The sequence below is a fragment of the Wyeomyia smithii genome, chromosome 1 (assembly GCF_029784165.1).
Source record: "Wyeomyia smithii strain HCP4-BCI-WySm-NY-G18 chromosome 1, ASM2978416v1, whole genome shotgun sequence".
In the NCBI taxonomy this organism is placed as follows: Eukaryota; Metazoa; Arthropoda; class Insecta; order Diptera; family Culicidae; genus Wyeomyia; species Wyeomyia smithii.
In genome coordinates, this window is record NC_073694.1 from 138358168 (window position 1) to 138374627 (window position 16460).

The following is a 16460-nucleotide window of genomic DNA, read 5'->3' on the forward strand; positions in this document are numbered from 1 at the left end:
AAACGAACATCGTGCGGCACTTTGTGGACGCCGGGTATGCCGGTTCTGGCATCTACAACATTTTGACACTATTGGACAACGATCAGAGCATCGAAAGAAAGCCCGGTTTCGGACGGCCAACGACCCTGAGCGACAAGAAGCTTCAAAGGATGCTGAAGAGGAATACCGAGGGAAAAGTGGCTAAATCGCTGCGTGCCCTTGGCCGAGAGATTGGTGCATGCTCTAAAACAGTGAAAAAGTATCTGGAGAACATGGACATACATGCAGGAAGCGGCAGTCCCATCCACTGGTCTCGGAGCTGCAGGCAATGACGCAGCGACAGCGGTTGAATAAGATGGTCAAGTCGATTTTCCCGGCGAATCGCGACGTGGCAGTGGTGATGGACGACTAGACCAATCTCACCCTGGATGGCAACGACTAGCAGGGCAGGGAAGTAAAGTTTATTTCACAGACCAAGTTCCCCAAGAAGGTGCGGCTGTGGTTGACAATCAGCAGAAAGGGATGTCAAAGTTGCTCTTCTTTCGCTCCGGGCTGGCTGTGAATATTATAGTACGAAGTGCCTGACAGAAGTTGCGTCGTTCATCAAGAAATACCATAAGCGCAAAGACACGGTGTTCTGGCCAGATTTGACGTCGGCCAACTACTCGAAGCGATCGTTGGAGGAAATGGAGCGGCTGAATATCGATGTGGTACCGAAGTCGGCGAATCCGCCCAATGCCCTCACCTGCTTCCCATCGAGAATTTCTGGGCAAACTTGAAGCGCAAGATCTATTCCAACAATTTTGTCGCGAAAACGGAGGAGGAATTGATAAAGAGTTTAAAAACATGGCTACACGCATGTTTTCGTCCGCCATGGCGAATGTTCCGGTTAACTGCCGGAAGGCCGCACGCAAGGACGTAATATTTTTTTTGCGAGGAAGCTAACATGATAACCTTCCATGGGAAATTTATCCAACTCAATTATCTGTCCTAGTTTTTTTTTCATCACCATCTGAAATAGTTTTTTTCGTCACCATCTGAAATAGTTTTTTTCATCATCATCTGAAAAATTTTTTTTACCGCAAACGTAAGCTGTCAAATTATCGATACTTATCGATAATATCGATAAAAGCCCCGAATTTATCGATTGTTATCGATGTCCGTTTTGGGCGATATTTCCCACCACTAGTTTGAACCCCAAACTAATACCTGTACTGTTACTCATCGCTGCTTTTCGTGAAACTTTGACCGCTTTGAGGCATGTGTTCCCAAGGTGCTAAAATTTTGCATGGAGTATTTTCTCGAGAAGACGAAACTTTTGAGCACTACTTCTAAGCGACAATTGAAGGTCAATTTTTTTTTTCATACAACTCATTGCCGCCCTAGTATGTATGTATGCTCGAATTTATAAACGGCATTCGGAATAGTTTGCAATTGTTGAAAAACTCCCCGATAATAATTTTAGTTCAACATGTATTAGAGAATCTTTGTGCAATCCTATAGATTTTTATTTTGCATCCTCTTATTGGGATTTCTGCTTGTGGTTACGTGATTGGTGTGTAATATCCATCTAGGTCCTGTAGCTGTAGCCTTTCGTATATTGATTTGATTTGATTCTTACTAGTTAAAATATCGGTTTATTTACATGATCATCTGTTACTTGTAACGCTCTCTTACTGCGATAGTTATTTAGTTGGTAGGCCCTAGTATGATCGAAGGAAATATCCAAAAGAGCTTACACACTGAAATATGCGTGTAAAAGCCGTTCTGTTTTTTTTTTAATGGGAAAGCTTTCAGTACAAAATAGAATTAATGTTATCGTTTTGTAACGGGATAAGCTCGTTGCGAGTCTCAAACCAGTGGTAAAATTTGTTGTTGCTGTGGCGCATATAAGACTTTTTTTGATTTATTGTTTATCATATAAGAGTTTGATTCAAGGTAACAACAAAAAATACAATGTATGTGCCCATGTCAGATGACTACTCTCCTTTACCATTTTTTTTCCACTCCAGTTCATATTCATGCGTCTAAAATGGTTTATATTACTGTTTTCATTAGTATAACAACAGTCATATTTGCTATAGGACCTTTTTCTATCATATAAATAACAGTTTCAATTTCATTTAAGCTTTACATACCTATCATCAAGATACATTGAAAACATTTCATACTTTTTTTCGGGTCGCATCTTGGATGTTATTATTAAAATCATACTATTTTACAACTAGTCATACTACATTGTATCTAATTTCCGAATTGAACCATAACAATTCCAGATTAACTCTTGCGTATGGCATGTGATAGCATAGAAAAAAATAAAAGTAACATATGCACCAACATTTTTTGACGAACAATTTGTCACAGCGACCTGTATCTGAGGGAAACTATTTCTGAACTTAATTCTCAATGTTTAATTGTAAAACCAATGCTATAACCATTTTTAAAATTTTCCTAAAATTTCGACCTATTTTATCTACTGAAAATCATTCTTACTTTATCGTACAGCGGTAATAATAAGTGCTTTGCTGCGAAAAATTGAAAAACCTTCTTTAGCCTGGTTAGTAGTATACTAAAAACAAGTTTCCAATGAGCATTGTTTAAAATCGGTATAGTATCATCCCCCAAAGTTTTGAAATGTTTTAGTCTTTTTTCTTTTACAGAAAAAAATTACAAATCTTCTATCAATCGTTAACCACTTTTCTAAAATACAGAGAGCTAGAAATTTGCACTAGAAGACCTTCATTTTACGAAACAGAATCTATCACATCGGTGTCTTTCATTGTTGTCTCATTTTATGTTTGATTATGTCTATATCTATGCAGTACTAAGAAAGAGAAAGTTTCTAATTTACAGAAAACACTTACTAACATACATTTTAACTATATTTCAGCCGTATCACGGTTGGAATGTTCGATTGCTGCCAACAAATCATGCTTTTGGCGTACATATAGGCGACCTTTTTCCCAGGGATTCTGCAGTTGAAGAGGCCGAAAATCGTCACGTAGGCAGCGTTCCCTGGCACCGATTACAGCGACAAGACAGAAATTCTCCAGCTTGTCAGCGGCATATATGGGACCTTCTTTGCCCTTTAAGACGACCGCCATATTTAACTGTTTGACCACAAGATCAATAACTTCTCTGGCGGATGTTTTCTGCGTGACCCGTAACTTCAACGAGGTACCACTCGGAAGTCCCGTTTCATAGGCAGCGTATACTTGAACGATGCTTGTAGTTAAAGGTGCCGTGCTACCAGAGTCCGAGGCTTTGGCTGTCTTGGTACTCGTAGACTCGGAAATAGCAGGTGGAATAGAACGTCGTTGATGAGATTGCGCAAGGTCGGGAATGGTTAGTTCGGGTGCCGTTCGGTGATCCAGAACGTCCGGTGGAAGTTGCTGAAGGTGTTTAGCAGGTTCCTCAGCTATATGGAGAGCGGTTTGGTAGCCTTTCGCCTCATTTTGTAACGCGGTCAACGTCGGCTTCAAGTAGGTTGTAACTATCGGCTCGTAATCGGGCTCGATTTGGTTGAGAGTTTTAAGAGCCTGCTCGCGAGGTTTTTTGCTTACTACTTTCGATAGCGGCAGTTGGGCGGTTTGATTTTCCATGTCTTCGTTGGTTGCTGGTTTGGATACGGTAGCAATCGTAGCTGTAAATGGAGCTCGAACATTGAGTAACGGACTAGAAGTTGCAGAATAGCTAGAATACATTGTTGGCGGTCGTTTCTTGTTGCTGTTATTGGATTGTTCGGAAGTTTTCTTTTTTTCGATGTTCAATGTGTCCTCTGAACGGGAAGGTGGCAAACGTGGAACAACAAACTCCTTTTCCGGTTCAACTCCTGTTACTGAATAGAAGCTGTTAGATGAGTTTGAGTAGGCTGAGTCAGCACTGTTTTTCCGTGAATTGGCGTTACTGACATCTAGGAAGCGTTGACTATTGTACTTCAGCAGCTGCTCAGACTTAGAGTATTCTGCACCTAGCAGGCCATTGTGACTTGAAGAGTTTTCTGCTGTTGGTCCAGGCCAGGATCCTCGGCCTGGGCTACTTTTGTGGAAGATGGGTGCACAACCTGGTGGTTGTAAAAGTTTTGGTTCGCTGCTGCCTTTTTTGTCGACGATTGTTGAAACTTTTTTCCCAAAGTATGTGCTTTTGTAATCTAGGATTTGTTTCATATTTAGTTCTGGCATATTGGCTCGATCTCTCGCATAACTTATCACATCCATTAGCCATCTTACGGCTTTCCAAATCGTGTTCAATCCAGTTGATAAATCATGTAACTTTGCTAACCGATCTTTTGCCTTTTGCAGCTCTAACGTGCTAAATGCTTCCCTATGCAAATGGTTCGCCATCATGGTATCCAACTCGAGAATGCAGGATAATCTCGAGTATTTTTGCACAATGTTACTCTGATAGGTCTTCAAATGAATCATCTCAAAGGCCTGAATTGGCATTGAGAACAGATCACCTCGTTGCAAGAGAATGTCCTTTTGACCAGGTACTGCGCAGCTGCTTTCCGCTGGTGGGCAAACGATTAGAAAACTTACGTCTTGATTTACTTCGATAACTTCTACATCGTACAGTCGATGGGCGACTGCCACGTCTACCGATATATCCATGTACTGGAACAGATTGTGTACAGCTTTGGTTAGTATTTCTAGAAAATGCAGCTGAACTTCAGTCGGCCCTTGATTCTTCGGTCGAAACTCCAGCAAACTGGACGGTTTGTGCTGTTTGATGAGCTCCCATTCTTCCCTGGAAGAAGTTTAAAATGTTTGTGACTTTCGGTGTAAGTTACATGAATAACTTTAATAAGAGCACGCACAATACAAAAAAAAAAAAAAACGAAGTCCAGTGTTTACCGAACTAAGGAAGTTAAAACGTGCTGCAGTTAACAGTCACGTTCCGCTATGAATGAGATTGCGGACACTGTTCGGAAGCGGTTTATACACCATCTGACAAATTTCACCTTTATTATGTGCGAGGGGCGATAAACCAGTCACTCAAACTGACATCTTATGCCACCATACTTACGCTGATACATGAGGATTATCGCGAATTTTGCAGTGCGGCAGCACGTTTGGCGCTTTCACAGGAACCACCACCTGGATGACCTCCACAGAGCTTTGCATCTTGAGATAGCCAACATAAAGGCCGCGTGGCAGGCGAATGTTGGACACCTGGTGATAGTTGATCTGGTCTTGAATCGAGTTCATTAGCAATTCGTTGATGCTACTATCTTCACTCGAAATGGCTAGCTTCTTGTGAATTTTATTCAGCGGTATCCAACGTGAGTTCAGTACTGATATACTTTTAGGGCGCTGCAAAGAAGAACAAAGCAGAAATTATAGATTTTTTATTTTTTCAAAAAAAAAACTTCGATGCGGTACCTTTATACAATTAACACAGGATAGCACCACGGTTCCGTGCACGTCTCGCAGCGGTTTGTAATATAATTGACCTAGGTCCGTAATGGAAAGGGCGGCTTGCATCTGGCAAGCGGCTGACAGCAGCTTGGTTCGAAAGTGAATCGCAGAGGAAGCGTTCCGTTCCATGTCCATTCGCAGCAGCTTCACATCGTCCCAGGTGCAAGCGACCTATTTCGAATGAAATGGAAAAAAATGATATTATCATTGAATTTATGGGAAGAAAGGACATTTTTGCTCTGCAATATATGCATTTATTCGTGAAAATGAATTAGTTTATATTTAGGAATGCGAGATTATGCTTAATTTGCGACTGGTTGCACACAGGGGCGATTGATAAATAATTTGATTTGATTTTCAAAGGCACAAGATACGTCACTTGTGAAAGCGGTATTTTATGTTTGCTGCGGTGAAGCAAACATAAAATAACGTTTTCACGGGAAACGCATTGTCTATTTCCATGTTTTGTGCTTCTGAAAATTCGAAGTGGTGGCTCGAAATTAGCCGTTTGTGGCTTCAACACCGTTTCATTTTGAAAACACAGATTGAACGATTTAGTGGTGTGATCTGGTCTTTTTCATCCTAAATCTTTGATTTTGTTAAATAAAAAGTAGCTCATAAACTTTAATTCTAAGAAGAAAAACGAACACAACAGACTGATAATCTCTATACCGTTTATGGAAATTTTCGCTCTTTGCGTTCTCAGAATATTGGTGCTGGATAGTTTGTTGGCAGACTTCGATTATTTGAGGGATATTTAAGTTATAAGGTGTGAAATGTGACGTAATATTTGAACGGTGAGTTTTGCTAATTGAGCAATGGAATATAAGAAATGATTCTAAGTATGTTCAACTAGTTCTTAAGTAAAATCACGATTGATGATACATACGAACATACGTGCATACTCACACACACGGTCGTACATACGCGAGCGTATACTCACACATATAAGAGCCTACATTTTGAAAAATACGTTTGTTAATGATTCATTTCTTTCTGTAACTTTTGAACCATAAGTTAAAAAAAATTAGCTAGATTTTCGTGCGTAGTTCAAACTTTCTAAATCTGGAATAATTTAGACTTAATTTGAAAATGAAGCAATTATTGGTATACATAATTTAAATAATACTTTAAGATATATAACCCTAAGTGTTGTATGAAATGGTGACGTAGAAACATTAGAAGATAGAGTAAGGAACGGTTCAAGCAGTGACGCCTATTTTAATCAGTCGAACAAAACGAGCTTCAATGTCCTGAATTTTGTTCAATATCGACAATTTTAATGACGAAAACAAAAACTCTGATTAATTAGCTGTCCTACGAATATACGAACTACCGTTCAACACGGAAAATCTCTTGAATCAACATCAGCCGAAAAAAAAAATTGTAGCCTTTTAGGCGATGAAAACTGCTTAAAATAGGTCAGGGCTCTTTGGAATAGTGTCCCTCAATCGGGAACTTTATTTGATTATTGTTAAAGTTTATCAAATCAGTTTTACAATCTGAAAATAATCTTGCAATCATTTAATCTATCTCTCTGATGTCTGTGTTAGGGAAATAGCTCTTCAGTATAAAAAAATTGAACGAAACTTGAATGAACGTTGTTTGTGCAACAGCCAGCAATAAAACACAGAATTGACGAAACTTCCACAAAGCGTAGGTGTTTTAAGGTAAAACGCACCAGCTAACGAAAGCAGAGTATATTCTTGTTAAAGCTAAGAGATAAATCCAATGTTATATACTGATCAAAATATTAGAACGCTTATTTATTCGTTGAAACTTGCATCTGATACTGAAACATTGTAGAAAATGCATGACACACTTTCTTTTAAATGAGTATAATAATTAGAAAAGTCGTCAATCGAGGCAAAATGCACCCTTGCTGGGGTAAAATGCACCGCAACAAAGATGCAAGAAACACTATTCAAATGAGGTAAAATGCACCCCATCCACAGGGCAGAATGTACCACAATATTGGGGCAGCACGGCTGATTTTGTCATCCAATAAATAATGGCAAAATTGTTTTCTTTGGAATTCCTTACACTCGAGCGGCATGGTTTTTGAAAACACCGTTTTTTATTGCCTTCAGCTGTTTAACGGTCCATGACCGCCGATTGAATTTCCGGACAATGCTGGAAGTGAGATGAAATGTAAGCAAACATTTTTTTACAAAGATGCCCCGAACGTAACAAATGAATGTTTCTGGTTACATAACGGTAATTCTCATTGAAACATACATATATTTCATTAAAAACATGTTGCTCGATATATATTTGATGCACTAACACTTTTCGCTGGTGGAAAACAACAATTGAAGAGCTAAAACACTTAATTCAGCTGAGAAAATAATTAAACCGTATGCAACGATTTTTTTTTTGTATTTATTTACATTATTTAACATTATAGTGCTGCCATATTGACAGGGTGACTACATAAATTAAAATAATAGAATTATCATTTTGTTATTAAAATGTTTCTCCATTGTAAATCGTAGAGGGTGCATTTTGCATCAACGGTGCTTATTACCCCAGGTACCCCTAAAAAGGCCCGGGTTTGAGGGGGGGGGGGGCAAATGCCTCGGGCCTGCCGACTCTAGGCGCCCCCTAGTCCTAGGCCAGATGAAATAGACAAGAAGCCGAGGAGATGATCTTTTTTTTACTCATCACTTTTTATTTCACAATAACCAATCAATGTTTTAAGAAAAGAAGGCCCCACGATGATATCTGCCTCGGGCCCCTATCACCCAAATCCGGCCCTGCCCCTAAACGTTATATAAACCTGATGCCATTTGGTCGGCATTGTTGGGATGGGAAAACTATCAGTAACTACTGATAGTTATCAGTAACAAAAAATATCATTAACTATCAGTAAAGTTTTTCTCTTACTGATATTGTATGAATTTTTTTTGTAGGAGAGGTACTCCACAGTAATATATCTTTCACATAGGCGCAACTAAGCAAATTTTTAGGGGGGCTGTTCTTACTAACTTTTCATTGAAAAAATATCAATGAAATAACGATTGAAAAAAATCTGAATTGAAAAAAGTGCAAAAAAGTGGGTTTGTAGCTTGAAAAAGTCATTTTTTTATAAATCACGTTTGGGCAACCTGAAAACGACCTTTTAGAAAGTCGAAATGTTCTACAAAAATGCTATAAATAACATTATCTTTCAATTTAGGGCTGAGCACCTTGACTTTTTCAACATCGATTATTTTTGGGACACCCTAATGTACATTCATTATCAACGAAAAAAAATGAGTAAGGCCAAAACTGGCCTTCCGATGAAGCTTTTCTATGATGTCGAAACAAAAGTGCTGAACGGTTTTTATGTCGACTTTTCGGATGCATCTATTGGTTCTGCCAATCAATTGTTCGCAGCTCGTTGATCTCTAGTTATTTTTGTACAACAAGCAGCTTAGAATCCAAAAGAAATCCTTGATTGGATGAAACTGGGGCAGGTTGGTTAGATTGCGTATATTGCGTACAAATGGGGTCGGATAGTTGTTCAAGAACGTTTGTGTTTTTTGTCGTAATGTAAATTTTTTTTTGCTAAAACACATATCTTCCATCGCCATGGTATTTGCGAAGAAACGGAATCAACATTTTCTTCAAACATTTGTTCTTGTACACATGATTGATAGCCAAATCACTGGAATTGAACTATAATTTAGACTAGAAGAACGAAGTTCTTTTTTGTCCATTACTTTGGCCGGTCTTCCATTACAATTACACAATTCAAACCGGGAGATTATCGCTTAAAATGGTTTGAACTTTTTGCTAAAATTATTTTGCAGTTCAGTTAGTGACATACAATGTTCTTGTACAGGGCCCTTGTGTCGACGCCATTTTGAACAAAACTGAGCGTGCATAAACAAAACGAAAAAAAAAAACTGGTAGAAAGAAGAGACAGAGAGCTCACATATATATTCTCTCATTTCTCTCTGAGCGTGTTTGTTGTTGACTAAGGACACTTAAAAAAAATCCAAAATTTCCAAAAATTGATTTCCCGCGTGATGGAAATAAAAAATCTCATCTCCTAGGACCCGCGAAAGAAAAAAACTCAAAAAATGAGTTTTGAAACGAAGTCAAGTTAAAACAAAAAAAAAAAAAACATCTTATATGTTTGAATTGTAACCATTTTTTGCAGAACAAACAATAAAATTTTCTAATAAATCTGAGTAAATTAACAAAAAATTACAAACGTTCCCCGTCTATTAAAAAAACTCATTTTAAATTAAATAATTCATTTGATATTGTGCCAGTCACGATTGGTTAATGGACATAACAAAAACTAACTTATTATCGTTGCTAAAATTTGTTATTTATCTTGAATACAGGTATTCCTTCCTTGTTATAACGTTCACCAGTGATTTTTATTAATGTTTTGTACATGATTAACAATTGTAGTAACAATAACTTCCATTAGTTATTTTTATTGTGTCAATAAACGATTACGTTATAACGAGGAACACATGAATATAGGTACCTTACAGGGTGTTCAATAAGTTCGAATACAACGTTTCATCGTTGTGTTGGTGCGCACCATGTGCATGCAATGTACTGATATTACTTCAGTTTTAGCCTCATAGGCTAACCGACGCGCATGGTGTCGACTTACTGACATTTGTTGTTTATCTACCAAGCACAAAAAAAGAGTACCGCTACGTCGTAGTCAGCTCAGGAGCTCGTGTTTTCTGTTAAGAAACTCTTTGTCTTGCACAATGTTCAAAATGGTCGGCTCTAGGAGATTAAATTAATTATTAAAAATTTCAAAAATATGAAAGCACCTGGTGACGATGGAATGTTTAATCTTTAATTAATCAAACATCTTCCTGAGAGCACAATGATTTTTTTAAAAAAAATTTCAATTGCTGTTTCGAAATTGCATATTTTCCCAAATTATGGAAAAATGCAAAAATTACTTCAATTTTAAAGCCGGATAAGAATCCAGCTGAGGTTTCGAGTTATCGACCAATCAGTTTCTACGATACGTAAACTGTATGAGAGAATTATTCTTAACATGATGATGTCACACATTCATGAAAATTCAATTTTTGCAGATGAACAGTTTGGATTTCGCCACGGACATTTCACTACTCAACATCTGGTCAGAGCTACTAAAATGAAGGTACTTGGGACTTATTTACGATAAAAAAATTATTTTCAAAGAGCACATTGAGAGTATACAGCGAAGTGCATCAAGCTGATATGTCATAATGGTACCCAATAAATTCTGCTTTAATAAAAATGATTCAGAAAAGAATATCTCGTATTATCATTTTTTAATACATTTTCAAAGTGTATTCGAGCCTCTTGAACACCCTGTTGATTTACTGGAACTTTTTGTTTATATAGAGGATAACACAGTATGTAGGCGGTTGGTATATACTTATGACATCTGTGCTATTCTCATATATGATTTCCGGCTATTCTCATATATGATTTCGACCTTAAAAATTTTCAATAACTTTTACCGCTGATCAATGGAGTAATAATAAAAAACTAACTTATGACAAAATCGTCCAACATTTCATCTATCCATCTAGTGATACAGTTATTACTGTCTGAAATATGACCTTACATATGGCTACTGAGCAAATGGTATTTAAAAATGCTGATTAAATATCGCAGAGGAGGGCTATCTTCAACTTACCTTCATCATCCAATAGAAATCAGTATGCAGGTTACTAGTAAATGTTTCGTCAATTTCTATCACCGGTACAAAGTCTTCGTTTGTGAGCAGCAGTTTGTCTTCGTGGTAGAGAATACACGCCAGGTAGATGCCCCTAATTTATTGAAGGTAATGTAAAAGAGCGAAAATTGATTTCCAATCCAAAGCTACCTTTTCAAATTTTTGTGGAACTTGGACGCCGCCGAAAAGAGCTGCTTGATTGTGGTCTTCTTCTTGATGGGTCGTTTTGTTGGTACCACCGCATCTAGTGCAATCTCGGATGCATCATCGGGCCGAGCTAGCCGAACAGCATTAAACAAGTCGTCCAAATTGCGTTGCTTACCGGCAAAACGGTTTTCTCTACATCCTATGTCCCGCCAGCCTGAAGAACGACAGCAAAGGTTGCGATGGAAAATTAACTTTTGTAGAAAAATGGTAACACTCACTGGACGGTACGACGCAGTTTGGTGTGGACAGTTTATAGGAACCCCAGCCTTTGATGTTGCCGGCAGAAGCACGGAAGAAGTATCGTCGACCTTGTATCAGTTCGTTCAGATTGCATACTGCACCCATACAGCCGTGGAAACTGGTCCACTCATTGATTTCCCGCTCACCAACTATGTTGCTGAAGTCTGAACGAGATGACCATTGCACTGTTGCAAAAAAATAAAATAACCAGTTCTCCTTCATTCGAGTGAATCCAAACTATAACCCTTCATAAAGATTTTATTACCTTTGAACTTGGTTGATATGGCACCTTCAAGTGGTTCATACAAACTCAGACTAACTGAGCTGCATCCGGTTACATCAATCTCTATTCGATTAGGTAAATCGGGTGGTTTCGTCTGGTCCCACCCTAGTATCATCCGCCGAAGACCTTTCACTCGACGCTCCCAAAGGCCGACCTGTTTGTCGACATCACTACCAGTACAGCTCGTTACCGAGGGTCCGCCACTTCCTGAAAAAGCAGAGGAAACAAAAAAGCGGAAGGATACGGTGGTTAATGGCAGTTTGCGAACAATCGTTGCTGGCTTTCGTTCTACAAGCACACCTGGGATGTGCAGTGTATGAATAATGCACCGTCTACCTTCTAGTTACGTCAAAAGCCAGTGTTAGTGCTAAAAATCACTTTATCGCACAAGGATGGGTGGCAAACCAAATCACTACAGGTTGTAATGCTAGTGAAACAGCTAGATAAACGAGAATAATTACCACAGTTCTGAATATTGACCACCATGTAATTAAGGGCTTGCGTGGATAGAAATCGAAGAGCATTATTAAATTAATTACCAAACGATACTGGATTTCGGTTTAAATGTGGGATGGAAATTCGCGATCGAAACGAAAGGTTTTACAACTACACTTTTGGGATGTGATTGTAAACATATTTATCGTGAAATGTTGGTTATAACAACTAACCGCAAAATTTGTAGTTGTTTTCTGCTAGTTTCTGGTCCTTAAATCAATGCATGCGTGGCAAAGGTCGGAAGAAATCCGATCCACAACCTTCGATTTTGCTGGAACAAATTTGTTTACAGTTCCAAGCAAAATAAAATTTTTGCAGGTTGATTTTTACATTGTTTCCTGTCCAAATTTTAATTTGAATAAGGGTAATTTGACCATATATTGGGTGCCAAAGTCATCGACGTTGGTTACGCACAATACGCAGCAAATGTAAGACCTAACGTTTTCCGTTTTAAACTTTTACTATAAAGCCCTGTTTAGAGTTTGAAGGGAAATGAAATCTCATACAACCGGTCGGTTACTGGTAAGGCTAAGAATGTGCTCTGTTGTAGCGACATACGAAACGTTACCTTCACTGCGCCATCAACATTGGTGGGCTAATCTAAAAACAATGGAAATAACAGCGAGATGAACTGGCAGTTGGTTGCCACACAGGATTACTGTTTGAAAGTAAGGTAGAGGATACGGAGACTAATAAAATTCCCATTCGTTCTTTTGGGTTGTGTACTTTCCAGTCGAACTTCTATTTATACAGGATTTCCGTTTTCTGCTTCCAATCTATTTTGAAAATATCGATTTTTCAAAGAACGTGTTATATGAAACCCAACTAAGAAAAAAGAAAAGCGAAGCTCTGAAACTTACGGTATAAGTGAAAATTATTGCTCCTATCCATTAGAAAAAGTGTAAACAGGTTCAGCTTGCTTTCAATGAAGGTCGCTCGAAATAGAAAATGTTGTTCAGATCACAAGTGAATGATTGCAGAAAAACATGTTTGAAATTAGGTACATCGCACAGTGCGTTGAGCCATAGACAAAAATCGGTTTTCTTTCTTTTTTATTTGGATGCACCAAGTACCCAGAAGTGTTCACAAATATCTCCTGGGTTGTGAACAAGTATTGGTGAGCTTTGGGAAGCATCACAAATTGTAATACAAGCATAGCAAGCGTCAGCGTCCAGTGCAATCATTAGTTTCACATTTCGTGCTAAATTGTCGCTCATTTTCTAAACGTTGGTAAAACTTAATTACTTCGTGTATTCCAATACAACAAAATGGAAAATAACAATCAAGGTTAGTGCAATATATTTCATTGATAGAGAGACTTGGTTTCGATTACGTGTATGATTAATCGGTATGATGAGTTGGTGAAGGTATTAATCCTTAAAAAAAGGCGAACTTAAACTTTCGTTAGCGTTTTAAAAAAAGTTCCACCGAGTTCCTCTCTAAAACATACATCAAAAGTTTGCTTGAAGTGTCCTCTACAAAATATATAAAAATTAGCTGCAACTTCCTGCAACTCTGAGAGATTTTTTATTTTTTGTATGTCAATGCCGATCGCTCGTGAAGCAGCAGATATTTGAAAAGGGGTTTAACTGCAATGCAAGCAAAAGACCATCGTGTATATTTCGATATTGTCTCTACCAGAAGACACAGTCGGGCATGTTTATGAAGATTTGCACAAGTTTTCTGCTGTATGTTGTCCGAAATTGAACTCGAAATGGGTGAAATGCAATAGAATAAAAAAGTATTTTATGAAAAAGCATGAGATTTGGTTGGAGTCACCACTTTCTTAAATATATAAAAAATAATACGTAAAAGAATACCTAAAAAATATTTTTTTTCGTTATAATTGCGCATAGGTCACTTTGGCAATTATGTAAAAGTAAGTAAAACATAGAAACCGCAGTTTTCGTTACAATGTACAACTTTTACAAAGAGATTAACGGTTTCTGGTATAGGATGAGTGCGTTGCCGTTTGGGACAGTTTTGTGATTTAGTGTATCACATAAGACCTTTATGCATTTAGTAGCTCTGAAGGCAACTTTCCTTGTTACATGAATATGTTTTATCGACAAAATCGTGTAGTTTTGATTTTTGTCCCGTCTTACCCTACATTCAACGCACTGTGCATCGTTTTGAACCTTCGGATGCCACTGAATTGTTATTCAGTACAGTCATACCTCGATATGAGGCAACTTTATTTTTATTTTCGTTACGTTATATCGAGTTAGGACGTTATATCGAAGCAAAAAAAAATTTTTTTTAAATTTATGCAAGAATGTTAATGGTTAAAAATATCGACCTTCAAACAGTTCAACGCATGACGCGCAGCCAATATCAAATCTTACTGAGCCTGTGGTGTGTGTCTGCGTGTATATTAGGGGTCATCCTGTGTGTATATTAGGGGTCATCCTGTGTGTATATTAGGGGCCATCCATGTTCCACGTGGACAGATTTTTAAGGATTTTGTTACCCTTCTCCTTCCAAAAAATCGTATCTTTAACCCCTTTTCACTGCATTCACATTGTTTATTTCTTAACTCCCTCGCTCCTCCTTGAGTGTAACGTAATTTGTGATCAAGTCTCTACGATTTTTTTTGCTAGAACAAAGTTTGGTCCCTGTACGGAGGCAAGTTTTCGCGTGTTTAGTAACTAAACAAATTAATGTTAGATTTTGTTTTTGCTGCTGTTATATACTGTTGTTTTCATACAGCAAACTACTATCAACAAACTTAGGTATGGTATACCAAGGTATAGTATGAATCAAGTATATCCCGAGTAATCTGGAGAAGACTTGCGTATGCCAGCGTAAATAAAGTAAGAGTAGAATCATCACTTTTTTGATCCCTAGCAAATTCTTATCGACGAAAAGGGTACGTTTGCCACCTAACGAAATTCAGCCAATTGAATTAAGGCTATTCAAAAATTAAGGTGCGTGGGCGCACTTACTACCTGTGAACTAGGAATGCTGACTGTCCACATTATACGCACACCACAGGCTCAGTATATTGCGTTGATTTGATATTGGACGCGCGTCATGCGTTGAACTGTTTGAAGTTCGATTTTGAAAAGATCAAAGATCGAAGAAAATGTCAAATTCAAAATCAGTGGTTGTGAACTTGCTCAAAAACACGTTTTTCTGATGAAATCCAAGATGGCGGCGAGATCCAAGATGGCGGTCAATGTTTTTCTACTTCAAATGAAAGCTCTATCATTCCTCTTGAAAACGATGTGTTGGTTGCAGGGGGTTCAATTACAAATTCAAGAGAAATAATTAAATGAAAGATTGAATTGAGATTTGCTCAAAAAATCAATTTTTGTAAAAACCGTTTAACCGATTTGTGCCCGAGGAGTCCTTCAATATGAACTAACCAAGGTGGTTTTCTCATATTTTCGCTACTTTTAATCATTTAGACACAAAAATATCCTTTTTGAAAGACCTCATGTCACCTTTGGGACGGTTTCAGCGAGAATTGCTCACTAATAAAAATATATTCTTATTACATGTAACGGGAAATAGATCTTTTAATACATTAGATTACGGTTACTTTCACTGAAAAGTATATATGAGTAATTCCTGTTAAGACCGAATTACTATTTAGTTGTTGAAGTTGTTAAAAACGATTCAAGTTATGTTTCGTTTCGTGAAACTGCATACGGGAAACCGAGTTGATGATCTTTTCGCTAACCAAAAATTAATACTTTTTCTTGGATTCCTTGTTTTTCGTCAAAACTTGGCTCTCCAAAACTGTACTTAACTCTTGGCATGCTTCAAAGAATTTCTCAAGCCAACATACCATTGGAAATGTGAAGGATATATTAAAGTTAGTGACCGCCATATTGATTTTTTCAGATTTTTTTTTAATCAACGTTCATCCACCTATCTTAAAGACTTTCGCACCGTTCGAAACCTTTTGCTTCTTTACATAAAATATACCATAATGAGAGTTGTATGTCGTTTAAAATAGAAGTTATTTAGAAATCAACAAAGTCTGTAGTTTCATTCAGGGTTGATATTTGTTGACACTCTTGAGTGAAAGTGGAAAAAAAGCATCCATAAACGTTATTTTTTTACAATCTTTGCAGATTTCAGTTCTCCCTTCCCGCTTTTTGCATGGAAGCGAACTGTCAAAACACCTCAATATATTTCA

General features: G+C 37.7%; 1 protein-coding gene across 6 annotated transcripts in view; it reads right to left on the minus strand.

The window, feature by feature from the left end:
* Positions 1–1432: 1432 nt before the first annotated feature.
* The window catches only part of LOC129718521 (uncharacterized), a 740981-nt gene continuing 725953 nt past the window's right edge, over positions 1433–16460 (minus strand). For 4 of the 6 annotated variants that reach the window (XM_055669374.1, XM_055669369.1, XM_055669373.1 and 1 more), the window contains 8 exons: positions 12280–12315; positions 11801–12025; positions 11514–11720; positions 11239–11449; positions 11050–11182; positions 5361–5567; positions 5005–5291; positions 1433–4725 (listed from right to left, as the gene is read on the minus strand). In XM_055669374.1, the coding sequence (XP_055525349.1) occupies positions 2859–4725; positions 5005–5291; positions 5361–5567; positions 11050–11182; positions 11239–11449; positions 11514–11720; positions 11801–12025; positions 12280–12315 (3173 nt within the window). In that variant the 3' untranslated portion in view covers positions 1433–2858. The remainder of the gene's footprint in view (positions 4726–5004; positions 5292–5360; positions 5568–11049; positions 11183–11238; positions 11450–11513; positions 11721–11800; positions 12026–12279; positions 12316–16460) is intronic. The other 2 variants (XM_055669370.1, XM_055669371.1) reach the window with 2 other exon arrangements.